Here is a 26,250-nt window from a genome sequence, read left to right as displayed (position 1 = left end):
AGGAAGCTTTCGTTTTTTAAATTTCAATTAGATATTTTTGTCTTACATTTACGCATATTTGCTTTAAAGTGGACATTCGAGAAAAGTCTCTCCGGTCGGAGAGCAATAAAATAATAAATATAATATACACCAGCTTTTTTTTTTTTGTAAATTTGTTTGCACTCTATTTTTTTTAGTGCAGAACAATTTTATAAGATTCCTTGTACATTATTATGCCATTTTCGTGCTTTCAATATAGAAATTGATAAGACATATTGAAAGTTTTTCCGTGTACGCGTACTTCGTTTTTATGCAGTTTGTCGTACGCCTAGACGGGGCTAGGGCCTAGTCAAGCTTCACGCCTTTTAACCTCTCTGCGGACAAACTCCGCGGGAACAAATAAATAATAAACGAATTAGTTAAACTTCAATTACTCGGTTATTTACGAAGTAAAGTAATTGGCGGTTAGTTGAAAAAAGAAACAGTCACCTTTAAAATTACTTCAGACTTTCAAAACAAATTTTTCTGTCGGTTTGAAAACGGGTCCTTCGTACTGCATGCTGAGGCGGTACTTTTATAGGGCCGTCCAACCTCCGGAGCCGCGTAAACACGAAGTATGTAGGTCGGTCAGTCCGTAACCGCTCAATGATATTGAAAAAAAAAAAAAAAAGGATTGGCAACCGGTGCCAAAAATTGAACCCCTGTCCGAGGCTTGGAAACCGATGGCGCATCTGCTAAGCCAATATGCAAGCTAGAAGCCGGCACCGTCGTGCATATATTGTCAAGAATGACGGGGTGACGAAACAAAGAATAACTGATGTAACTGAAACGTTTAACTAAGCAAACTTGTGCCCCCCCCCCCCCCCCCCAAAAAAAAAAAAAAAATAAAGGAAACAGACGATAACAAGAGAGTGTCGCGGGCGTCGGAGTCGGCGTAACAGCACTATCGAACGCTGGGGCGAAACTGACTCCGGGTGGGTTTCTGGAACATTCGGCCTAGGACGATCAGACGAGAAAGTTCTCGAATTCGGTAGACTGTAAAATGGAAAGAATAAATAAAAGAACATACCGCTCCCGGGAACCCAGATCCTCCACGCGACAGCCAAGCGCGGTAAGCATTCGGCCATGTTCGCGCACGCTGAGTGACGCGCGTGGCAATATCAGTAATGGTGCCTGGATCGCGTCTCTGACAAGTGTTTTCAGCGTCCTATCCCGCCCATACATCAAAAGTGGTCCCTAGGTGGCAACAAATGCCGACACAGAAGCCGGAGTGTCATGCTGTTGCCTGTCGCGATCCAGGCGGTTGGGCGTAAGAATGCTGGCGAAAGCACGAGCGAACGCGAGTGTCGCTATCGTCACGGTGTCCCAGGCGTCCCAGCTTCCGGCTGCTGAACCTTCCGTGGACTGTCACAGTGGAGAGCGACCTACTGCAGAACAAGCGCCTGCCATATACACCACAACTGTTGGGACGCCGCCAGGATCGCGACCGGCGACAGCATGACACTTGTATGACGTTATCAGACGGACATCAAGGGACCACTTTTTTTTTGGGCGAGGTAAACACACCAGTCGGAGACGCATTCCTGGCACCATAGTATAAGTACATCTAGAAAATGGCCGCCGAAAAAACGCGGTGTTTTGTCGCTTTCTCCTGTTCGTACTGTGAAGCGAGACTAATGCATTATGGGAGCAACGGTCATTGTCTCGTCGGTTTCGGATTCGGATAAGCCGAGGTGGTGACGGTTGGGTCCGCTGGTTTTGGTTCGTCTGAAGGGAGTCGCTGTGGCGCGTCTCCTCTTTGTTATTTAATTCAGCAGGTTAGGTACCAAGTTTGAAAACGTCACTTTGCTTCGAAGAGACAAAATGGACGCCGTTTTCCCATATGAATGCGCAGGAGCACCGCAAAATAGACTGGTTGCTGTCTGCTTCAATTTGCCTCCCGGACGTCGCGCCATTTGAACCTCTCGCGTGCATTATAATAACTCTATATGATATGAACGACGCAAGCCCGTTTCCGGCTGAGCTGGACCCTCCTTATGACATGTTTGATGCTTTTTGTGTTTTTTTTTCTTACTAAAGGTTGTGTTGTATCGTTTCACACGCGTGGAAACTCGGCAAATTTTAAGTCGAACGCTTCCATGATCTTAGTGATGTGGTTTGTAGAACCTTTGGTCCTACATATTTTTGTCTCGCACAATCCATAGCTTTCATAAAACGTTGAATCTTGATAGGAGCTGGAGGCTCATTAAGAAACGACTGATCTCCAACCTTTAATAGACTAATCAATCGATAAATCTGTTAACTCATTCTTGTCCAGTCATATTACAAGGCGTTAAAACTACACATTGTTTTACTATTTTCACTATCTCATAAATGGCAACCGACCCTTCCCCGTGACTACAGTGCTTGGTGCTTGGGACAATCCACACAAAGAAGCCAAGGCCACAAAAGCACTAGTTAGATCCCTAAAAACAACACGCCTGGACTTCTGTTTATAGAAGATGACCTTCATTGTTAGTGAATAGCGCAGTGTTAGTGTTCAAACTTTGTAGTTCTTAATCTTTTTTTTTACTTTCTGTTCTTTCTTCTCTCTTTTAATCCTCACACCCCTCTCCCCCAAAACAAAATAGCAAACCGGGACAAAATACCCCAGGTTAACTTCTTTGTCTTCCTCTCTGCCCTTTCTTCCTTCCTTCCCTTTTCAAACTTCACGTTGTGGCCCGTACATAACACCGGCAGCTTTTTTAAAAGGTGAAGTCCTTTTCCGTTTATTATTTAAACAGTATACTCCCCCTGGTTGACAATCACAAGCATGCTGGAGTGATTTACCGTGGAAGCCTACGCCCTAAAAGATATAAAGATATCAAGAATGTTAAAGCAGACATTTTTTTACTTGTTTGCTTGTTTGTTTTGTTTTGTCTTTTTCCAACACAAGGCTCCCATTGCCGGATAAAAAAATTATTGCATTGAACGCATCACTTTAATAATCTGAAGGTTAATTGATTAATTCTCTAGTCCTGATATGCGCAAGGTTAGGGCGGAGGGTTATCAGAACGTCTGATGAGAGCCGCTAGCCCCCTATCAGTAAAACAGTGTCGCTGCAGCCGACGCTGCCAGTGTCGTGGCGCGGGTCATTTACTGGAGTCACAGAGCCTACGACGTTTGAATAGGAAAGGATGTAGTCAGAACTTTATAACATTAATCTGTTAAAACCGATGGCCCTCCCCGAGAAAATCAAAGCGGGTGAACCCACACCAGACTTCTGCCTATCTCAAATGCTCTATTCAAGATACTGCATTTCAAATACTTGAAGTATCTTGTTACCTTGCAAATACTTTTGATCGAGAGTATTTGATACTGTATTTTAATTACATTTCTGAGTATCGTTTACTCATTATTTCAAAAGCATTTTTGATATTCCGCCGTTTTCTGAGTTTTTCCGTATGAAGTGGCGTGGGCTGGCACGAGCAAAATTAAACATTTTTCCGAGCAACCAAATCCTGCTGCTAGCTCCGATAAGCTGCGATGGCTTAGAATGAGCTCGTAAAAAAAATCACTTCTGTGCCGGTTGTGACTCATATTTCACACCAAATTTCCTATAGACCTTTTCTGTGTACTCTCGTTCCCAGCCACCTAATAGGCGTATCCGGTATGGGCGACGAAAAATAATCCAACGTTTCAACCTGCAAATAGTAAAAAAAATAAAGGGGAGGCAAAACGAGAAAATGTGACGGTTACGCTTATATCCTAAACGCCTTCTATTGGCGTGGCAATGGTAAAACAATGTTTTCGCCCATACTGGAAGTGACGTCAATTCAAGATGGCGGCGCACTTGCAGAAAAGGTATATAGTGAAGGTTTTCCCCATTGCCTCCGCAAAGGCGCCTTTTGTTCAAACTAAAGGGGTGCTTTTGCGAAAGTAAAATTTGCCACATTGAGGGGCAACGCAGAACGGGAAACGACTCACGAAAGCAATGCAGTCTTCAGTGTCAAGAAAATACAAATAGAAAATGAGAAGTGGACACAGAAAGACGACACTATTTTTTTGCTTGTTACATATCTGACCCCGCTACGGCAAAACGTGGTGTTTTTTTCTTGTTTTTTTTTGTTAGTTTGGAACTTATTGTTCTCGCGAACACTCTCTGTAAGCGAACATTTATAAGCAGAGAACAGGACAGGAAACGAACTACGAGCGGGATGACCTCTCGAAATGCTAACAAAGTGTTCCCCAAAGTTGAGTGCCTTTCTGAAGGCAACCTACTTGAAAAATTGCGAGCAGTGTCGTGGCTTGTACGTGGGCCCTCTTTTTTATCCATTCCTTAATTTCCGTATTCCAGGTTCGTTTATAGTGAACTCCCCAAATAGGGAGTGGATTACAGTTCAACGATGAGTCTAAGACGCGCCACAGGACGTGATATTCAGCGATGTCATTCTAACTGAAGTGTCTTTTTTTTTTAGAAATGTTTTCTAACATGTATCAGTGATATCCTGCTCCTTATAGTTGGACTGCATAGAATAGTCCTACGATTTTTTTTTGTGCTGTTGCGTGCTAATTAACCATTCTGGCAAACCAGATTTGTGCAAGTGTATAATTGTGTTTGTCACAGACGTCGATGCAAATTACGTAATGCGGAAGTATCTTAAAGAGTAATTGATTTACATTTCTAGGTATTTGTACTCTACTCAAGATACTTTGCAGGTGAAAGCAACTTGGGTAGTATTTTAAATACTTTATTAAGCAGGTATATAGTAACTTCACTTAAGAACTTTTATCGAATATTTTTGTCTGACACTGACCCACACTACCGAGAAGAGAATATAATAACAGTAGCAAGCACGCCGCTGCATTGTTCGATTGCACTGGTTTATTCCACTCGCGGCAGATATATTGCAACAGTTTGTGTCGCTTGTCTCAGTTGTCATGCCACCGAACAGTTTGCGAATCGTAATGAGTAGAGACACTGGGAGTTTTAGCGGGTCGTGTCCACACAAACGGTTCGTCCTCGAACGCATGGGCGACGCCACTGCGCATGCGCGCGTGATTAGTTGCTGGCTTCGGGAGGCTCTTCTCGTTCGTTTCTCCCACTCCGGCCGCTGGAGTCGTCACCGGAACGCAGTCAGTACCTTTCACGACTCGCGTAAAAAAAAATGGCGGTCGGTTTGTCCGCCGCCCCAGCCGTGCGTTAGGCTTAGCACAGTGGGAGGCAATGGACCATCCATGTTAGTCTGCTTCATTCGAGATGTTAAACCAAATCCTCTCGAGGACGGCTCACAGTGGTAAGCAATCGGGAATGTTGTAAACTACGCATGCTAGTAATTTTTTTTGCGATCTCCGGGCTGACTATCTGTGGTGGCGACCGCAATCAGACAAAATGACTTGGTTCGACGGCACAGAACGTGAACGATCGTTCACCTTCAAGATGACGGAGACACACCATCTACCTTTCCGGTCGTTCAGACACTTTTTACTCTATCTAGCTTCGCAGGTCATGAAATTTCGGCCGGTAAATGTCACGTCGGCCGTCTTGTTTACATCAGTCGCTCGCCGAAAACACGAGCCGCCACGGTTTCGCATGATGCGGAATGTTTCATAAGTTTACTAGAAGATGGCGCTGCGGGTCGAACACAATCATCATCATCGTTTACACGGTTGCGTCAGTTTTACGATTCGATAAAATGCGTTAACTTTCACGTACGGTTTGACAGGACGGACCACCTGCACCGTTCATAATTTCGGAACCGTGTGCTCCAAAAACGACTCGCTAAAACGTTTTCCTCATCGCAACGCAGTAGAATTGTTCCGAGTGAAAAGTGACACATTAAAGGGAAACATAGGCTGCACCGGAACTTCCTTACGCTTAGAAGCTAGCAATATAGCACTGTAATCTCCAGTACAGCACTAACTTCTGTCAATGCGCAATATTTATATTACTGCAAAAGCTATACGTTACATGAAAAAAAAATGCACACGACCCGCGATTTTACAGCCCACATTACTAATATCATGTAAGTACCCTTCATGTAATTCCTCCTATCGTTGCATTTCCACACTAATGAATCAACACATCTATTTAGAAAGAAACAAGTATTTACCACAAATACTGTAGTTCTTCCGTAACCAGGCATCCACCGCGGTGATCCATGCTTCCCAACGCCTGCCTAGAGAACACGACGGATCCACATTCAGGTTCTCAGGACCTCAGAATCAGGTGTGCTCAGGTTCCTCTACAAACACCACTCGAGGCAGTAGCAGTTCGCGTTCTCCTTGACCGACTCATCACCCTCGTCTCTCTCTACTTGCCACCCAACGTTCCACTGCAGCTCCACGAGCTACAACGACTCATAGATCAGCTGCCTAAGCCTTTTTTAATTCTAGGTGACTTTAACGCCCTTTGTGGGTAGTTTTCGTCAGGATTCCCGTGGTGGAGTTACAGAACGACTTTTATTATCGTCCGGGCTCTGTCTTCTGAATAAAAAGGACCCAGCGTTTTTTAGTGCTGCTCATAACACCTTTACAACAATAGACCTTTCCATATCATCACCAGCTCCACTTCCGAGCTTTGCATGGAATGTTTTAAAAAATCCATTTGGCAGCGATCATTTCCACATAATTTTAGAAAGCTCAATACACCTTCCTTTGCTTTCGACCCTCATTCCAAAGTGGAACTTAGAGAAGGCTGACTGGGCTCTTTTTGGTTTAAATGCTGTAGTCGATCCATCGCTCTTTCGTAGTATGTCCCCAGAGGAGGCGACAGTGATTGCCACTGAATGTCTAATTAATGCTGCTGCGTCTTTTATTCCGCAAACTTCCGGCGTCCTACCCCGGAGATGCAAATCCTGGTGGAATGAGGACTGCACAGTCACTCGCAGGAATCAGAACCAGGCATGGGGTATATTTCGCCTTTATCCCACTACTTTTAGCCTGATCGAATTTAACAAATGTAGGGCCAAGGCACGTTGGACACGGAAACAGGCAAAGAGGACATCATGGAAAAAATATGTATATTCTCTGAATAGCTTTGTTCCAGCTAAAGAAGTGTGGGATCGCCTGCGGAAAGTTCGAGGAGATTACCAACCTTCCCAAACTCCTGTGTTTTTTTCCCTTTTCTGTATTGCTACAAGATCATGCAAATGTTCTCGGGGAGCATTTCCAACTAATTAGTAGCTCCTCTAATTTTAGCGAAAAATTCAAGAAGTTCTAGTCGATTTGAAAACCAGCCCATCTCGATGTCGGAGGGTGGTTGATATTTTTACAATAGACCATTCACAATGTGTGAACTCAAGGTCGCTCTTGGTGCAAAGAAGTAGTCTGCACCAGGGCAAGACAGACTCCACTACGAAATGTTGAGGAAACTGTCCCCTGAATCTGCGAACGGTCTGCTTACTTTTTTTTAAATTACCTATGACAAGCTGCTGCCTTTCCTCGTGGCTGGAAACATGCCCACATAATCCCTTTTTTGAAACCTAGGAAATACCCGTCCGTTTCTATGAGCTATCGTCCAATCGCACTCACAAGTTGCTTAGGGAAGACTTATGAGCAGCTTGTGAATCGTCGTCTTGTCCGTTTCTTAGAGACGGAGATTTTTTTTGGATGTAAACCAGTGCGGCTTTCGGGAGGAACAAGCGACCACAGATCATTTGGTTCGCCTGGAGACTGCTATACGTGAGGCATTTATACACCGGCAGCATTGTGTCTGAGTGTTTTTTTTATTCACAAAAAGCATATACGATACCACATGGAGCTACGGAATACTTCGTGATTTGTACAACTGTGGTGTGCGGGGCCGCATGCTTCAGGGCATACAGAGATTTCTGAGCGAAAGAACTTTTCAAGTCCGATTGGGCTCCACACTGTCAGATGTTTTCTCTCAAGAAAATGGTGTTCCACAAAGAGGAGTGCTGAGCGTTACCCTCTTTGCTGTTTTAGATTAACAGTCTAGCAAAGGTTATGCCACCATCACTATCTTACTCTCCATATGTGGATGATGTGCAAATATCTGTGTCTTCCTGTAACCTCTCCAGTTGTGAACGACAGTTGCAACTTATAATCAATAGAATATGTAGGTGGGCAGACGAAAATGGCTTCACATTTTCTCCTCAGAAAACAGTCTGCGTTCCCTTTTCGTTGCGCCGGGGATTGTCTCTTGATCCTTCCTTGAATCTTAATATCATTGAAATATCGGTCCAACAAGAACACAAATTTTTGGGTGTGGTCTTTGACAAGAAACTTACCTTTGTGCCCCATCTGAAAAATTTAATACGGAAGTGCTTGATGTCATCAAGCATCCTAAAGGTTCTGTCGCATATGTCGTGGGGTTCTGATGGCCGCTGTTTCCTACGACTGTATAACTCCTTAGTTCAATCCCGCCTAAACTATGGTGCAGTAGGATATGGGTCGGCGCGGTCATCTTCTCTTCAAATGCTTGACTCAATACACGACCTTGGACTATGGCTTGCTACAGGTGCATTTTGCACATTGCCTGTGAACAGTTTGTATGCTGATACGCATCAGATGTCCCTCGAGAAACGGAGGCAGTACCTCGGCGTCTCTTACGCTTACAAAGTATTTTCAAATCCAAAACATCCCTCCTATAATGCCATTCACACTTGCAGAAGTTCACATCTGTTGGAAAACAAGTCGACCATTGTTAAGACCATTAAGCCCCCGTTTGCAAAGTACTTGTCAATCTCTTAATATCCCCCTCCATAAGATTCCCTTGCTTAAAAACACTCATAGGGTTGCTCCTTGGGATGCTCTGCGCTTTTCTGTGACTGGTCACTCGCAAAATACAGTAAGAGGGTCATTTTACCACAAATCCTCCGACAGGAGTTCCTCTCTTTGCAACAAAAATATACAGACTACTTGGAATCTTATACAGATGGGTCCAAATCGTCGTCTTTTGTAGGGCGTGCTCTATATTCCGCCTCATACAGCAAAGCCACACAAGTTGTCTGTAGGGCAAGCATTTTCACCGCAGAGCTTTATGCTATTTTAGTAGCGGTCGAACATATACTCAACAATAGTCATCACCAACCCCCCCCCCCCCCCCCCCCCCCCTTAAAAAAATGGAGAGACGACAGAGAGACGGCGAGGAAAGTTGTTCTGTTTGCGTGGCTGATGTACAAACTGAAAACGGACGCTCGCGCCACAACTTTCACGTCTTTTGAGAGAAACGCAAGCTTTTTTTTTTTTTTTTGTTCCGCGAGTATTCGCTGTGTCTTGTTTTGGCATCACTTTAAAGGGGTTATTTCACAAAAATTAAACGGATAGATTATTGTTGAAATTGAATGCTCTTAGGCGACTTAGTATACATACCAGGTTACGCGATTTTTAGAGCTCTGGTGATTGCAATAATCAATTTACGAATTTTTGTCATTTTCATCTGGCGACCAGGCAATACTGCCCAAGTTAATCACACCATGATGTTCATAAACCACGTTATCATGGACGCTCTTTCATTCTATGCGCCGCCATGATCTCCCAAGCTCTCCTCGCCGCGGTACGATCAAAACCGTTCACGCAACTCGGCAACCCGAACGCTAATCTCGCTCTCGCCCCCGGCCTGTTGACCTTCCATGCACCTGCGAGGTATTCCCGGAGGACGGTCGGTGACCACGGCGAGTTCGTCCGTAACTCGCCATAGCTGGAGCTGGTTGCCAGCGGGTCGTATTCTTCGTTTGTTTTTTAATGCCAAAGCATTAACTTGGAGCGAGCCGACGTCATCAGCTTCAAATGGCCCGTTAAGTCCTTTCTCCAAGTGCAGCAGGCTCCCAGCTATGAAATCACACGAAAAGCCTGACAACGGCAACTAGTTTCCCCGATCCCAAAGGAGCGGAGCAAAGCTGATGGATTTGGGCTTTGGTCCCATTGGCTGGCGCGCGTCGACGAGGCTGCCATACACCGCTGCGCGTCAGTTGCAACGACCGCTCACACGATGGCGCTGCGTGTCTGTCAGCGCGCCGTTAACACGGAGCGTCCAAGGTCAGCGCGCCGAGGAGAGCGCGCACGCTGACCGGCGACGAAAAGTACGCAGCAGACGAAATAAGAGAGCGGACGAGCGGCTTGCATGCTTTCGCATTCACAACTCATAAGAAGTGCTTAGGTGTACTTCGAGCCTTTTTCTGCTCGGTTGTGGGAAAAGTTCCATCCTATCTCACACACCTGCGAGAAAGCCTGACTTGCGCGAGTGGCAGAAGCGCAAATTTGGTTTCGTAGCGGTTAGTCACATACATAGTCTCGCTTCTTCATTTCTTTTTCATTTTTTTTCAATTTGCGTTTATGGAAGAATATTTGTCTCTTAACTTACATACCAGTGTTAAGGGAGCGAAGTTTGAATATTGTATGGCATACACTATACCATGTTTTCCTCTCCACTCTATAGCATACCTCGGCAAATTCATTCATGAACTCGCTCATTCACCTTCATTCACATTCACGGCGTGAATCTGAATGGCTGTGAATGAATTCTTGAATTTGGAAAAAAATCATGATGTGATGGTGAATGACTTTGTGAATTTGAATGAATTCGTGATGTGATGGTGAATGACTTCGTGAATTTAAATGAATTCGTGATGTGATGGTGAATGAATTCCGGAATTTGAATGAATTCGTGATGTGATGGTGAATGAAGTCGTGATGTGATGGTAATCACCGTGAATTTGAATGAATTCGTGATGTGATGGTGAATGAAGTCGTGATGTGATGGTGAATGACTTTGTGAATTTGAATGAATTCGGGATGTGATGTTGAATGAAATCGTGATGTGATGGTGAATGACTTCGTGAATTTGAATGAACTCATGATGTGCTGTGATTGTGAAGGACTTTGTCAGCTGAATAGAATTCATTGTGATGTGAATGACTCAATGAATTTGTGATGTGATGGTGAATGGCTCGTGAACACGATGAATTTGTGATGTGCGTGGCTCGTGAACTTGATACGTTCGTGATGGAAAGTACTACCGTGAACTAAGTTCTCGACGTGATTTTGAATACTCTTATGAATTCAGAATAGGTGGAAAACATGTTACACAGGTGCTTGCTTGCTTGCTGGTTGCTTTCATCCTTCACCGCAAACCGCAGGAACCCATTTGACATTAGCGGTTTGGGCATCAGTCTCGCTGTGTAGCCGTGCGCGCCTCAGCGTGGTGGCCCTTTGTCGAGCACTTTCGTAGTAACAGCTGTTTATAAAGGAAGTGCGGTGGCAGTGGCAATAAAGGGGAGGAGGGGGGGGGGATAGTCGTTTTCTTTGGCACTGGACATTTAATTTTTCCGTTGTTCTGAGCGGTTCCTCGTGAATCAATTGAGCTCCTTGCCGACCTTGTCCTTACGTGTGTCGGGGCATATGGTCCGGAAGCCCTAAAGGCTCTCGCTGTGCCATTTCGCTCGTGGGTCGTGCGTGGCGCAGCTGCGCTGTCCGCAAGCACTAGAAGCAGCAGGCGTCGCTTCGTCTATGCGGCGCAGCCAAATATCGTTTCAAACGAGACGAAGCCGGTGTCACGAGCAGCCGCACCTAATCTGGCGCCGAGACCATATCACGTGACCTGCCGGTTCCGCGCAGCGGCGCGCGGAGCACATTCACGTGACACGATCGCAGCGCGGTATTGGCTGGGTTGGCGCTCTATCAATGTGGTCTGTGTTTCGCGCACTTGAAATACCCCACTTCGTTGGCGGAGTCAGGTCCTGGTTTCAAGTGGCTGACACAAAAATACGACACAGTCCTATTCCGCAAGAACTGCGAACTCGTGAAGGGCTACCAGCCGTGAAGTCGAATTTAGTAAGAATGAACCTGAATGACTTCGTGAATTATGCGGAACTCATTATGTGATGGTGGATTCCGGTGAATTCGTGTTGACGGTGATGGTGAATAACTTCGTGAAGTGATGGTGAATTCGGATGAATTCATGATGTGACGGTGAATTCGGATGAATTTGTGATGTGATGGTGAATTCGGATGAATTCATGATGTGATGGTGAATTCCGATGAATTTGTGGTGATGGAGAATGACTTCGGAATTGGTGATGTGATGGTGAATGACTCCATGAATTCGGAGGCGGCGGTGATGTGAAGGGAATGAATTCTCGGCAGAGTTTGAAAGCCGTAATGTGAAGGGGATGAAGTTTTGGCGCGGTTGAACGCCGGGATGTGAAGGGGCGTGACTTTGGGAGGTCGGAGTAGCTTGTGACGTGAATGTGAATGAATTTGGGGGCGTGATTTTGTTTGTGATGTGATGGTGAATGAAGGGGCTCTAAAATGCCGACCTATGCTCTATAGTGTCAAAATTATTTTAAATATTTTTTTCAACAGCTGTATATTTTGCAGACCTTTACATACCTAGTTTTTTTTTGGTGTTAAAACATCGTTTTTTTGTGTAACCTGCATTCACAACAGCGAGCATTTCTCAACTTCTGCATACTCAGCTAAAGCTTATAAACCAGGAAATGTCCGAACTGATTTTATCTGGTGAGCATGCATCATATAAAAATAAACACCAAGACCAGCAAAATAAATGGAGCCTCAGCTGTGGTCTTCATTGAACAGCAGTCCCACTTAAAGAAATGTGTTTGCTGTGACATGTGACACAAGTCACACATTCCTCTTTTGCATCACTCCCCTCTCCCCCCCCCCCCCCCCCCCCCCCCCCCTTCCTCCTTGAGTCAAACGATCCCATTCTGTGAACAGAGAAGCGCGGCTCGGAGTCAGGAACACAAAGTGTTTCTCTTTGCATGTGTTGTGACGCACGTAGCAAACCAGCATTCCCTTTGTTTCCGCCATATTTGTCAGCGTTATAGGTCTTGTGTCTCTTCAGCACAGCTAACAGCCACAAGATGTATCGCTTCACACATAACGTAAAATAAGCAGATATAGTCCCACCAACGCGCCCCATGCCGGTATCGTTAAACGCTATCTGACCGGCCTCCTGACTTCTCTGTGACTGATAGCGCCACCCCTTGTCCCTGCGGCAGAAGTGGAATACATGACCATCAGCTCCATGAAGAGGCCGATGCGGTCGGCACGCCTCCCAGTTCTATTTCACCTTAACACCTTAACGTGGTCGGCGTGGTGGAAGCTCATCATCCCGCGTAAAGCGCTGTCCATGACTGTAAATTCTCGTCATGTGTTGCGCTGGTAACTCAGCACGCCCTAGAAGGGAAGATCCCCCTACTAGTGTGGCGATGTTATGGCGGCGCCCTCAAGATAACGGAAACGCTGGTGCAGTCATCTTTACTTACTTCGACTACCCCCCAGTGGTGCTTTCTTAGCGTTTCTCTCCTCGAACATCGCCCTGAGTTTTTATTTTGGTGTGCTGAAGTTCAACATATTACTTGTGTGTACTGTATCTAGAGGCGCATACGTAGGATGCGAAATTTGACACGTTTTCATCACCCGTGAAAAGTAATTAGTGTTGGCATTTCTGTACGCTCGCGAGGTCTATGTGATCCCGAAATCATATTCCCACGTTCCTATATCGCTGCTAAGATTGCATCGTATTTGGTAATCTTAGAAAAGGCGTGTGGCCAGATTTGTACAATCGGTAAAGCCGTGTGTTGAAGTCGTGATTGTCTGAGAATGTATATTTTTCTTGTCTTTTTTTTTGTCATCCAGTCTGTACTGAGTGCCTATCCTGGAAAAGTAAAAATTGATAAAGCTTGAGGCTGTAGAGAACTGTCTGTCGATTTTTTGTTCCGGCAGTGTTACCCAGCGGCGCAGAGCGGTTGTTCCGATCGCTCAGGCCACAATGGAGGCAGTCGTAGCTAACGCGCTCGTTACAGATGTCTTAGCCAGCCGTGTGCTTCACTCAGTGTTGAAACGAAATGGCGTTCCAAGGAACGACGTTCTTGGAATATGTTTCTTGAGGGGGTACAGAGGAACGCCGATGTTCCATCTTGCACCGGGAGAATTTGAACGGGAACGAAGTCGGTACGTCTTAAAATAAACATAGAGCAGAAATTCGTTCCGTATTTCAACCTCCGACTTTAAAGGATAAGGAATGCCATAAGAAATAGCCGAAAAAAGAAAAAACATACTGGAACAAGCATGATGGTGGCGACTCGAGATTTCAATGTGGATGTTTTTACTTGCTTGCTTTATTTTTTCTACGGATTATCCACCACAACCATTTATTGAAATGCGCAAATGTAATACCAAAGTACGACACGTTTCAATCTCATAAACGTAATGGGAACATGTTCCTTTTGAACCACTCAGGGAACACAGAGGGAATAAAAAAGAACATGTCCAGAATGAAGCGCGCCAAGCCGTTTGTGGCGTGTGCCTCAGGCGCTAAGGAAAAGCTTTCCTTTGACGCGCGGCAGCACCTACGTTGGGCAAACGGGATGCTGCCTAAACCAGGCACGTAGTCAGAGAAAGGGGGAGGGGGGGCATAGGCCCCCCCCCCCCCCCCCCCCCCCCCTTGCCCCGAAACGAAATCCTGGCAATTCACTGGAAATTTCTTCACTGTTTCTGGCGAGGACAGGAGTTTTGAGGACGAGGACGCATTGGGCTAAATTTCAGGAGACAGACACATTATGTGCCGCATGCCTTAATGAGAGCGAGACACTAGAGTGCACTTGGTTTTGAAGTGCACAGGGCTTCGCCCTGCCCTCCCTGAATGGGTAAAGGATTTGGCCGGGGCCCTGGGTTTTGCTGGAGACGATGGAAGGAAGAACGAGAAAACGATTACAGTAACAAAGAGACGAGTAGAAGATTGGTCGAATTGATCTAAGGAAACTGAATAATGCATATCTAGCACAGATGGGGACAGGTGGGACAGGGGAAAATTGGGACTCCTTCCCGCGTGGTTTCGGCCCAAAGTCTCAACCCTGTCTCCGAGCGGGTCCGGTGCTTGGGATGAAACTTGTAACGCGAACTCGTTCCAAGATTAAGAAGGAACAAAGAACGAGCTTTCGCTCCTGTTTTGGAGGAATGTGTGCTAAACCGGGTTTCACTGCACCACCGTTTGAGCGATTTGTGAGATGATGAGAGGTGCGTTGTTTACACTCGACCCCGGTCAGCATTGTCCCTGAGACGTCGCGCAACAACTCAGAAATGTTCGTCGTCCCTTGTCCCGAGTTTTTTTATTGTTCTTTTTCTGTTGCCAGCCACACAAAATAAACGTCGCGAATTTTTCTTTTCTCGCCCAGGTACCACATTAAGACGCCGCCTTACAGCCCGAGGTATCTGCCTCTGTCGTACTGCTCCAGGCTAATTTTCTCCTCGCTCGCCCTCTTCGATAACGTTACAACGATGCCGAAGAGAAGCGGGCTGCACACAGAATACCTGAGGGAGCTAGACCGGATGAAGCATTTCCGCGATTCCCTGAAGCACCGCTCCAAGGAGGTGCCCATCTACGTCACCGTGGGCGGCGACCTCGCGGACTCTGCCAACATCTCGAAAGCACTCGGCAGCCAATATGGTCGCAACCTTTTCGCTCACCTCATCGAACATCCAACCGAGCGGCTTTTCAAAGTAAGTGAGACCAACGTCCTTAATGCCCGTTCACACACTTGCGTTTGCTTATAGGACCGAGTTCCTTTCATCTCTACCGACGAGAGAACGCACTCAGATTCGAACAGACTGACACGTTGGCGCCATTATAATAGTGACACTGGAACGCCATTTTAGCAGAGCGAATTGGTCTTGCGTTATTTGGCAGATCAAATCCACGTACCATCTCGATAAATTGGGTGGTTTGTACCGCTGTCAAAACCAGCTAAGAAACAAAGAAGGATGCAGAAACAAAATAGGTAATATACGGAGATGTAAAGAGTACCCCAGCTGAACGATAGAGGGCGCTAGGGCTTTTCCTCGTTGTGAGAGATTTTAAGGAGTTTGAAGGCACACGGTCGTTAATAGCCGCAAGTGCGTGAGCCAACGCAGAGCCGTGTATGTAGAGAGTTTGGCCATTCGTTCGGAAATATAGGAGACAAATGAGGAGGCGCCATTGGCCGAAAGCGGGCTGGGCGTGTTCCAGGGCGTCTTCACAAATTCGAATGTGGCCAACTAGAAGCCGGAAATAATACCCTGGCGGTAGTCGCGAGAAACAAACCTGATAAGCGCATCGGAGTAACTCTCGGTGACTGAAAATATGGTGCACGTGATGTTTCAATCACGGTCATCCAAAATCATGGTGGAAGAGTGAGACTAGTTGAACGATTGAGATAATCCGTACTTTAAGCGCCGAGGGACAAGAATCTGCCTTCCGAGCGGTCACACCCTGTGCGAGCGAAACAGAGGTGAGGGGCGCATTCGCTTTTACATCTCTCTGCATGATCATGATCAAAATATCACGTGCACCCTATTTTCAACCATAAAGGGTTACTACGTTTAACTTTTACGCGCTTCTTAAAACGACGATATATGTTTCTCGCTACCACCGCTAGGGGAATCTTTTCGGCTTCTAGTTAACCAAGAGTAGTGATGAAACGAATCTTTATCCGAATGGAGATTCGGAAAGATTCAGAAGAGTAGCCGAATCTCGAGCGATTCGGAAACGTTCGGAAAGATTCGGAGCGTTGCCATGGTTGCAAGATCACGTTGATGAGTGTTTCAACTTTTCGTGATATTAAATTTACTAAATTGTACAAAGTGCACAAAATAATGTAGCAATATAATATCATAGTAATAAATAAAATTTTCCGCTTTGTTTATATTATTTTGGATGCTTGTCGAGAACGGTATCGCGAGAAAATTGGTTTCGGTTCCGGATTACGACCAAACTAGGCATGCTTTGGTGCACGTGGAAATACACGCGCATGTTTTCATCGCCTCGAGAGATCGATGCCGTACGTGCTCTTCGGTACAGACACATTTCGTGTCCATAATTACGGTCGTAGTGGCACACACCACACAAGTGAGTATGTCCGATTCGATTATCTCCAACGTGTGTCCACTGAGATATATTGTTATCGGAAGACGGGATACAATCTGAAACTCCTTGCGCCGTACGATTACAGTCTCCTGTACTGCATTTGTACCTTCTGGTTAATGATATCCGATTTAGTTACAGTGTTTGTTTCCGAGCAATGAAGTCGCGTTGGACACGTCTGTGTTGTTTATTTTTCATCAAATGCAAGGCGTAACGTTTACGGCCGTCTTGCCGCCGAGAACGGGGAGACGCCAGCTGTGCCGGTACGCGGTCGAAGTTGTGACGAGCAACATTCATCTCGCTCTCAGGTACAGACATACGCAGCCCCAGAGAAGGAGACGAATCATTTAATTATCAGAATTTATTTATTGTGCGTTGCGCCATGTATAATACACAGCATTTCGCTACATTTTACCGATCACCGCGAAACCGCACTGAAACCGAGACCGTGCATTGGTTAGGCCAACGTCAACCACACTGATCAGCTCAGCTGGACCTGGGCACTTTAGAATGACAGTACAGTACATACAATTCGTTGAAATAAACAAGAGTAAATCTGGCTATATGCGGTAATTGTATGTACCTACAAGAAAACACAACTGACCGCATTCCCGAGGTTTACGACAAGGTTCACGCTGCCGTCGACAACCAGCGACGGATCTTCCGAATCTGCCGAATATTCGTCACGGGACGTTCGGAAATTTACGAATCTGTCCGAATCCAAATCTGCGGTGATTCGTCCCATCACTAGCCAAGAGCACTTTCTGCGTCAATGGGAGGCGTGGGCTCTGCCCACGCCTCCCATTGACCAAACTCTCATTATACACGGCTCTGAGCCAAAGTTCCGACATCTATCAGTTGACAAGCTCCACGGAATAGCTTCGGTCGAAGACGGTTCCTGTCTGCTACCTGCACGCGAGTGGTGCAGTCGAATACGTTCCTAGCGACACCTGCGGCAGCGCCTCCACGGTAAACGGAGAAGGACCGCTTTGAAACGACGCCCGGTTTGCACAAACTTCATGTAGGTCATAATAAATACAATAAAATCACTTTTCTAGAACTGGGCATTGATTGAAAACTTTAACCCTATTACTCGGCACCTTTAAATCAATTAATCGATCGCGTTAATGCCTGGCATAAGAGCGTCAAAGAGGCGAGAATAAAATTTTCCTCGTGTTTTTTCGTGATAAAGGCCGGAATGCGCATTTTCAGCTGGGGATTAGCATGTGCAGTTTAGTACAGCGAAATATATACTCACAAATTTTAATTCCTCCGGCAAACTCATAGAAGGAGTTTTCTGCTGTTCTTTGACATGACTGTGAGTGATCGAGTTTCTTGCTTCTTCGCGGTTCTCTTTGCTGTATATCGGCTTGAGAGACGTCGAAGCAGGCGAGACATCCTTTCCTAACGTCCGACATTACTTCAGAGCCGAGGAAGCCCTCCACTGCAGTTCGGCGTTTCTCACGTCGAATGTGGAACGATAGAAAGAGGCACCCAGGCGTTTCCGCCAGCCAGTCAACACCATGGCCCGCCGCACCTGGGCGGCTCGACGGGCGGCTGGCCCATTCTGAAAGTCGGGTGCTTTGAGAGGATTGACAGCGTCGGTAGACCGACTGCAACGACGGATTATGAAAAGTCAATTTCAAATCATCACCTTGAGCGCCTCCGAGTTGCGGCCGTCGACGCCACAGGAGCGAGGGAAGAAGCACCAAACACACAACTGATGTGCCACTGATCTGGGTGCGCAGGCGTATTAGTGAAGCCCGAAGCTGCGGGACTTTGTCCCTTTTGGGGAATCCATGGCTGCCGGCAACATGCTATCCTCGAGGGCGCCTTCTCTACGCTGGCCTAGCTAGACGACCCCCTCCTGTGTGTTTGTGAGTCTCCTGCCCACAAACAGGATAGTGTCTGCGTCCAAAAAATCCGAAAACGCGGCAATAAAATTAAGAAAAAATATATACATTGTTTTTTGTTGTTTTATGGTTTACAGGTTTTCGGTTCAAGGGATTAACAAGTTAATGAATGGAACCACTATTAAAGCAGTATTTTATGAAATCGGAAGGTTAATCTATCAATCACCCAGCCCTAGTTTTCACCGCAGGCAATGCGCGTCCAATGTTCTACCTGTTCCGCCGCTTCTTTCCATATTGCGGCTTTATAGCGTAGCGAGCGACAGAGAGTTGACGCGGCACGAAAAATTGCCGCAGGCGTTCTAAGAGGCTTGTCAACTGAACGTAACCAGTAACGTTACCACGAACAAAGCCCATCTATAAGGCGTCCCGTGAACACCTCTCAAGGGTCATTAGATAAGAACTCACCCGAGCAGGCCATATTTATGTAGCTTTCACGTTTTTTTTCCTCGTTTTTAAGTTTGAAATTACAAGATAAAGTAAACACTTTGCATACCGGGTGTTTCTGCAAATGCTTTCAAAGATCCCTAAAACTATAGGTGTGGTGGCAGTTTCGGATGCTGCCACCACAGCTCTACTCCATCGACGCATAAGGTCGGCATGTTATCTTTGGAGAGCCAAATCTTTCCTCCCGGATGTCGCTGGTTTCGCGCGAACGGAGTTATCGCTGCGCTTCCGTTTTACGTTGTCGCGTACGTTGCGCCACCACCACGGCCGCTCGATCCCCTTCTCTCCCGCTGCGCGTCACTGGAAGCAGTACCTTCTAGATAAGAAAACCTACTTGCTGAATTCGCCTGCGTGACTCAAAGAGACGACCGTTGGACGCAGATTGGACAGGACCGCGGCGTCATCCTTCGGCTGGCACTCTGGTTCTCGTTGATTGGACACGATTTTCGGCCGAACGCTGACGTAGCACTCGTGTTCAACCCTGCCCTGCGGTGGCCTCTTTGAGTGACGCGAACCACGCCGTGGCCTCACGAAATTAGTCCAGTCCAAACCAAACCACGGCCGTCCAAACGAAAGACGGCTGCATGCACCAAAACAATAAATGCTAACGAAAAACCTTGGGGAACGCTTAAGCTTCGCCTTGAAGAATGGAGTGCGGTAGCGTTAGCAGGCCGCGTTCGCAAAGCCTTCTCATTCGAACCCGCGCTCGAAAACCAAGCCGTGCAAACATGTGTGCGTGGTCTAGTCGGTAGCGTCACGTGTCACGTGACGCGTGACGTCACACGTGGCTGCAACGTCACGACCCTATCGACCGGCTAGATTTATAAGAAAGCTTTCCGTTAAATTTGGCGGAAACGTTTTTAGTTATATTTGGCAGGTAAAAATTCCGCTAAACTTGGGGGAAAATTTTCCGCTACATTTAGCGGAAAATTTTCTCGCGAAATTTAGCGGGTCGACAGGAACAGCCACGTGTGACGTCACACGTGGCTGCGCGCGTTGTATTGTGGGATTTTTCGGTCCCACCGACGGCGGATTTTCTGCGACATGAGCTCCTAAACGCTATCGCGTTGTAAACTACGTTCGGGAACAAACTATCAGCCACAGTGGGTATCATATAATGCAGAAAGAGACTAGTTGGCAAAGTATTGACCTAAAATGAACCAACTTTTTATGTAGTGAAAATAAACATACTTTCGCGTTAATGCCGACGGTGAAGCTAGAGGAACTCAAAGAGTTCCTTAATTAATAAAATTAAGAACAAGGTGCTTACACAAGCGGCGGGCCGCTCTCCTGACTCTTTGCAGGAACATCCGTAATTCAAGAGCTCATTGGGCGAGGTGCGAGCTTCGCGTAAAACCTGAATCCAAGTAACATTTCGGGACAAGCGGGGGGGGGGGGGGGGGGGGGGGGGGAGGGGGCGATTGCTTTCCACCCCCCCCCCCCCCCCCCCTTGTCCCAAGACATATTGTGGTAATGGCTGCGCGCGAGCACGACAGTTGGCAAATTTCCCGAAGTGCCGGGTTTTAAGATAAATTGCGGGGGAAAAAATTTCCGAGTTTGTGGGACATGCTAAATATTCATGACCATTGAATTAATTATTCGAGGCCTCAATTATTTTTAGTTCTTTTAAAATCACGAAATTCGCGGAAATTAGGTCCTCGCGAAAATGAACGCTTTTCATGATTTCCGGCTTGAAAATACATGGCTAGAAAACGAGCGCTTTTTGGCCGCAAGTGGCGCGTCAGTGACATGCCATTGACTCATTGAGTTGCAGTGACCTCGATAGTGGGGTCCCAAAAGTCACCTTTTTCCCGCTGTGGATTACCTTTCGCTCCGAGATCAGCACAAACAAGCGCTCTACTCTCTCTATTCAACATGCGCGAAGTGAGATAGGGAAACAGAACTATTTACTGTCCAAGCCATATTTCAGAATAAGGTATAATGGAGCCGTTTTGTAGGAAAGTGAGTCAGTCGACTAAAGCTAAAAACTGCTGAACTTAAAAGGAAGTTAGGATCGCACGCCGCTGGGTTTCACCTGGAAAGTCTTTCAGCTGCTGTCGAACAAGAAGGGCACCGAGACCTGCGGAGCTGGTATCGGTATGCACTGTTGTTTCAGCGCTGTCATCGTTGTGGAGAAGACGCGGGGGAGACTTTATGCAGGTACTGTTGAAGCTCCCTGAATGCATCTATTTGCTTTTGTTCCCAGGAGAACAGAACGTCATCATATATCAAGCGCATGATAGGGGCTCAGCAAGCTGAGAAAATACCTTAACAAAACGCCTATAATAAGCACAGATTCCGAGAAACCTGCGATCGGGCTTCTTGTCGGCTGACTATTTCCCGTTTTACAGTTTTCCCCCAATCAGGATGAATGCCACTTCCACTCACGATCTGTCCGGAAAATTTTAGTTTCTTCTAAGCGGAGCGGCACTTCTCCATCGTAATTGTAAGTCGTGATGACTTAATTGCCTCGAGTGCCGTCTCCAGTATTCGTAAGTGCTCATTGAAATTCGTGGAGAACACGACAACGTCGTCGAGATAAACGAGACAGGTCAGGCATTTCAGGTAGAGTCCATAACCTTGTGAAACATAGACGGCGCTGGCCGGAGGCGTAAGGGCATAAACTCACAGTCCGTCCACGCATGTGAAAGCTGTTTTCTCCTGATCCCTCTCGTCGACTTCGATCTGCCAAAATCTGGTCTTGACGTTCTTCGAGGAGAAATACTTGGCATGACAAAGTCGGTCTAACGTGTCGTGAGGCCCTGGCACACTGACACGCGTCACGCGCTGGCTCATGCACGCAGTGCAACAAAGGATGTCATCACCCTGAGAGAGGCAGATATGCAGGCACTCTAGCTCAGGGATTTACTGATTGAAAGTATGCGTTTATTTTCACTCTGTAAAAGGTGGGTTAGTTTTAAGTAATTTAACTAATCATTATGTTTCCTGCAATCCCCGTCTTCCACCGTGGCTGGCAATTCACTCCCGTAAAGAGTTTTTTTTTTTTTCTCCGCCACCTTGCTATTACGAAATTTTTGAATGTTTTCGCTAAAACACCCGGTATATTGTTCAGTGCGAGGTGGTGGCACCCGCCGTACACGACGGACCGCGTCCGCAGGGCCTGCACCTGGACTGGGACCATCCCGGCGGGCGCTGCGGGGACCCCAACGATACGGCCAACCTGCAGGCCCTCGTCTTGAACCTAAATTTTAACGTGGAGTTGATGCTGAGCGTGCCGCCGTCGCCTGCCCTGGTGTCCCTGTACAACCTGAGTGGCATCATTCACAGGCTTAAGCTGGTCATCGTGAAGACGCACACCATCCGGCACGACAACTTACTGGCCTGCACGGGAGACAGGGCAGACGCACACGCGGCATTTATGGCCATCCGCGCAAGCGTGCCTGAAAGCTACCGCAACAAGCTGGCCTACACCATCCAGGTACACGTTCAGTGTCGTTTGACGATGCGTATACGCTAGGGATAGGCTAGAAGGGGGCGATCGCGCGAGCAAGAGCAATCCCGCAGTTCGAGCCTGAAGAGTGCGAGGCATCATCTGTATACGCGAGAACAAATCGGAGATTCATCAAACACAAATTTGGGGCCGAAGTTTACGGAGCGAGCCGACTCGACCCTCGCGATGTGATGACGACGGACTTTTCTTTCGCCGAAATCCAATCGGCTCGATAGCAGGCTGAAGTTGAGGTAGTTGGTACACAATGCAAAAGCTCCAATCGGCTCGCTCCGCGAACTTTCGGCTCCCTGACGTGTTTCACGAGTCTGGAGAACTAGCTCAAACGACTACTTTACTTCAGGCCCCAGAGGTTTGGTCTTGGATCGTCATTCTTGGTGGTCGTTACGAATTTCTGGTTGGACGCAAGGAGACCAGAAATTTGGTCGGGCTTCCCCTGAGAATTTGGTATATTATAGGTTCGCGTGTTTTGCGGGGGTTGCTAGACTCAGCCTGGGGCGAGTTAAGGGGTGTGTATGGACCGTTCCATTAGGGTCATAGCAGAGAGGGTAATAAAGAAAAAAAAAACGCCCGAATAATGCTAAAAAAAGAAACCTCACGCCGAACGCTGAAGAGGACGTGCCCAAACAATGGTGCACTCGGATAATTGAAGTAGCATCAACTAGAGGGGCGCGCCCTTTTTTGAAAATGGTCTATAGGGGGTATTCACTGGACCCCATATTTGTATTGCTCAGGGCGCATGCTCGGAATGGCCTCACATTAACAGGCTGCTAAGTCCGGCAATCTTGATAGTGTGAAATTCACGTTTCTGAAAAACTGTGGGAGCTCGCCATTAGTACGCGCTCTTCGCGCACACAGCTACGGCCGCCAGTGAATACCCCCTACTGGGCCCAGCAAGATGCGATGACGTTCGCCTGAAGGTTATGTGTGCACCAACTCGCTGTCTACATACAGTCTCGCGCTTGCCCACACCAGATGTTGGCAGTGTGGTATGTGGGCAGATGTGGGCAAACCTGCAGGGCATCGCCCAGGAAAGTTTGAGGCCGGCTTCATCACCTGATGGCCCTCCCTGGCCTGGGCTTCTGTCTCGCAGGTCGGCGTGGACAAGTTTGAGCCCAACAGCGCAGTACCGGCGGTCACCGACCCCACGAGCGGACACCCCGGTCACACCACGTACAGACGGGTGTGCTCCCAGTACCCGGATGTCGAGGCACCCGTGGACGTCGAGTGTCGCCTGGGGACCTTAGTCGAGCACGGCAAAGAGTACCAGGTGGCCTTCGCCGGCCCGCGGGAACTGAAGGCGCGCATGCGCAACACCTACGCCGACAGCATGGGCTCTGTGCCCGTCGTCGTGTACGGCCTCGACCTCGACGACTTCATGGGCAGGTGCCCCGGTGGCGTTATGTCGCCCCTGGTACGCGCCGTCGCCACGGGAGGGCCCTGAGCTGGAAGAGCGCGTGGCGGGCCGCTCCTTGTTTTTGTTCGAGCGGCCGTGGAATTACGAAGAGCCTGAATTGACAAGAGTCAACTGCACGGACGTATAATATTTTTTTAATTTGTTTCGAACTTTTATTATGCTTTATTTGAATGCAAGCTTGATTCTATGAGTCTCTCATTCTTTCATCTGTAAATATTCTATAGTTCGTTGCATGGCTACATTCATGCTTTTCTGCATCTTCTGGATAATGGTTTTCTAGAACTGTACTCCTCATTTTCTGATGAATCGGCAGGCCGCAGAGGAAGAGAGATGTATGGGCCGCGGTGGAACAATGACACAGGGGATGGGTTACTTTTAGGCATTGTAAAAATAAAGGTAACGAGCTTCGTTTCCTGTTGTTTTTTTTTTTTCCCGAAGAGAGCGAGAAGTGTACACTTAAATGTGCGCTCACACGGGGATGCTTTCGGGGACGGATGCGCGTGACGTCAGTGATCGGCGTGACCGACGGGACTCCTTCCCCTACGTCAGCATTCACATGAATGGCGGGGAGCCGAGCGCGATGTGGATGTTAGGTGTGCTAGAAGGGGGAGGTGTAACGATCGAGCTTGCGAAAGTGACTCAGTGAATCAGCATGTGGAGCGGAGAGCCATCGACAAGTATGAAGCCCCTTGATGTTTTAAAAGTGGCACAAGGCGCGTCGATGCAAGAGGCACGTGCAACGTGTAACTCGTTGGGAGGATCCTGGCGGCAGAGCGCAGCACTGCGCTAGATTTCAGACGCCATGTTCTTCCCAGAAGTGGCGCGCGGCACGTGTGTCGAGCATTTCCACAACAGGCTATAGGGTGCCTAGATGTATGGATGTCTCAGGGTAAAGACACCCATTGTTGTCCTGAATGTGCGAGCGCGTGACGCTTTCGCGCCCTCGGTGCGTGACTTGGGCGGTAAAATGGCGTCCACACTTTAGCCAAAGCTACGCGCTCGAGCTGAGTGACATCGGAATGCGCGCACTTCAAAATGCATAAGAAACGATTGGGCAGAAAAATGGCTGAGATGTCTCAAGTCTTACTTAAGCAAAGGAGCGTCTGTGTATGAACTATGATAAGCGGAAAGCAGCGCCACCCGGCACTGTAGGGAATAGAAGGTGAAAGAAGAACTACATCGAGGGGCTTTTTCACAAGCCAAACTTAAGCTTCACTGCAGTCTGTGTTAATTGCATCGAGCTCAATGTTCCGTGACCAATTTCGTTATGACTAACAGGCAGCGACAAAAACAGTGTTGAGTCCTGCAAGCTGCAACACTGGGTGCGTCTCTTCAAGGTCAGAAGGCAAAAAGGAGACGTTGTTTGCTGTTCCGAAAGAACTCTAAAGATTCCGAACATAGGAGCGGGCTATATTTGATGCCGACAAGTGCTTAGAAAAGAGCTCAGCAGTAAGCGAGCTGAATTTCCAGGAAAGATTCATTGTGCGACACTTCACGATTCTGATTAACGATTAAGACATTTTCTTCTGCTTTCCTGTCCACAGTGCGGCGGAGTGCCGTTGTGGCGCTGCTGCGGGCCTATCGATGGTAACGCTGCGCGCTGAACATCCTTGCCATTTTCTCCTGCTTGACAAAGCGAGCGACTCTTACACCTGCCCTTCTGTCAGCAGCTCTAGCGGTTTCACTCTCGACAACAGGGTTCGCTGTTCGCAGACGAGAGTATAGGGAGTATTCACTGGCGGCCATAGCTGTGTGCGCGAATGCTGAGCACGTGCTGATGGCGAGCTTCCACAGTTCTTTTGCAACGTGCATTCCGCACCATCAAGAGTGCCGGTCTTGGCAGCCTATTGATGTGAGCTCGTTTTGAGCATGTGCTCTAAACAGTACCCACACATATAGCGTCCAGTAAATTTTCTCTATAAAAATGAAGCCGTACATGAAACTGCGATGCGCAGTTATGGCAGCAGCGCTATAGCTGTTAGGTGCAGATGACGACAGACGGCTTCATGCTAAAAAAAAAAAACAAAGTGAAATTGGCCTTTTGAAGGGGTGAATGCAACATAAAGAACACGAAATCCAAACCGAGTTGTATGAAGAGCGGATTGAGGACGGCTTTCATGAATATCGAAGATGCCTCGGACGACATGAGCAACAGCGCAAG

The 26,250-nt window shown here is 47.3% G+C and overlaps 1 protein-coding gene and 1 pseudogene across 2 annotated transcripts; both read left to right on the top strand.

Annotated features, from left to right (window-relative positions):
- LOC115320955 overlaps nucleotides 1–20,564 on the top strand; it is a 45,127-nt pseudogene extending 24,563 nt beyond the window's left edge.
- A 613-nt stretch (nucleotides 20,565–21,177) lies between these two features.
- On the top strand, nucleotides 21,178–24,413 carry LOC115320960. Of its 2 annotated transcripts, XM_029981199.2 has the most exons (3): nucleotides 21,178–21,294; nucleotides 22,322–22,642; nucleotides 23,766–24,413. In XM_029981199.2, the coding sequence occupies exons 2-3, from the start codon at nucleotides 22,427–22,429 to the stop codon at nucleotides 24,114–24,116; spliced, it is 567 nt and encodes a 188-aa protein (XP_029837059.2). In that variant the 5' UTR covers nucleotides 21,178–21,294; nucleotides 22,322–22,426; the 3' UTR covers nucleotides 24,117–24,413. The 2 variants fall into 2 exon arrangements, with proteins under 2 accessions (XP_029837059.2, XP_040072791.1); XM_040216857.1 differs by lacking the exon at nucleotides 21,178–21,294 and having other exon boundaries at nucleotides 22,211–22,642.
- Nucleotides 24,414–26,250: the final 1,837 nt, after the last annotated feature.

Source organism: Ixodes scapularis, unplaced genomic scaffold (genome assembly GCF_016920785.2).
Source record: "Ixodes scapularis isolate PalLabHiFi unplaced genomic scaffold, ASM1692078v2 PGA_scaffold6__148_contigs__length_123643588, whole genome shotgun sequence".
Taxonomy (NCBI): domain Eukaryota; kingdom Metazoa; phylum Arthropoda; class Arachnida; order Ixodida; family Ixodidae; genus Ixodes; species Ixodes scapularis.
Note: the sequence above shows the minus strand (reverse complement) of the source record. Positions and strands in the feature narration are given on the sequence as shown.

Coding starts and splice junctions, on each gene's coding strand:
- LOC115320960 (XM_029981199.2), top strand. CDS start 22,427: ATGCTGAGCGTGCCGCCGTCGCCTGCCCTGGTGTCCCTGTACAACCTG. Junction 22,643..23,765: donor AGCTGGCCTACACCATCCAG/GTACACGTTCAG, acceptor TCTGTCTCGCAG/GTCGGCGTGGACAAGTTTGA.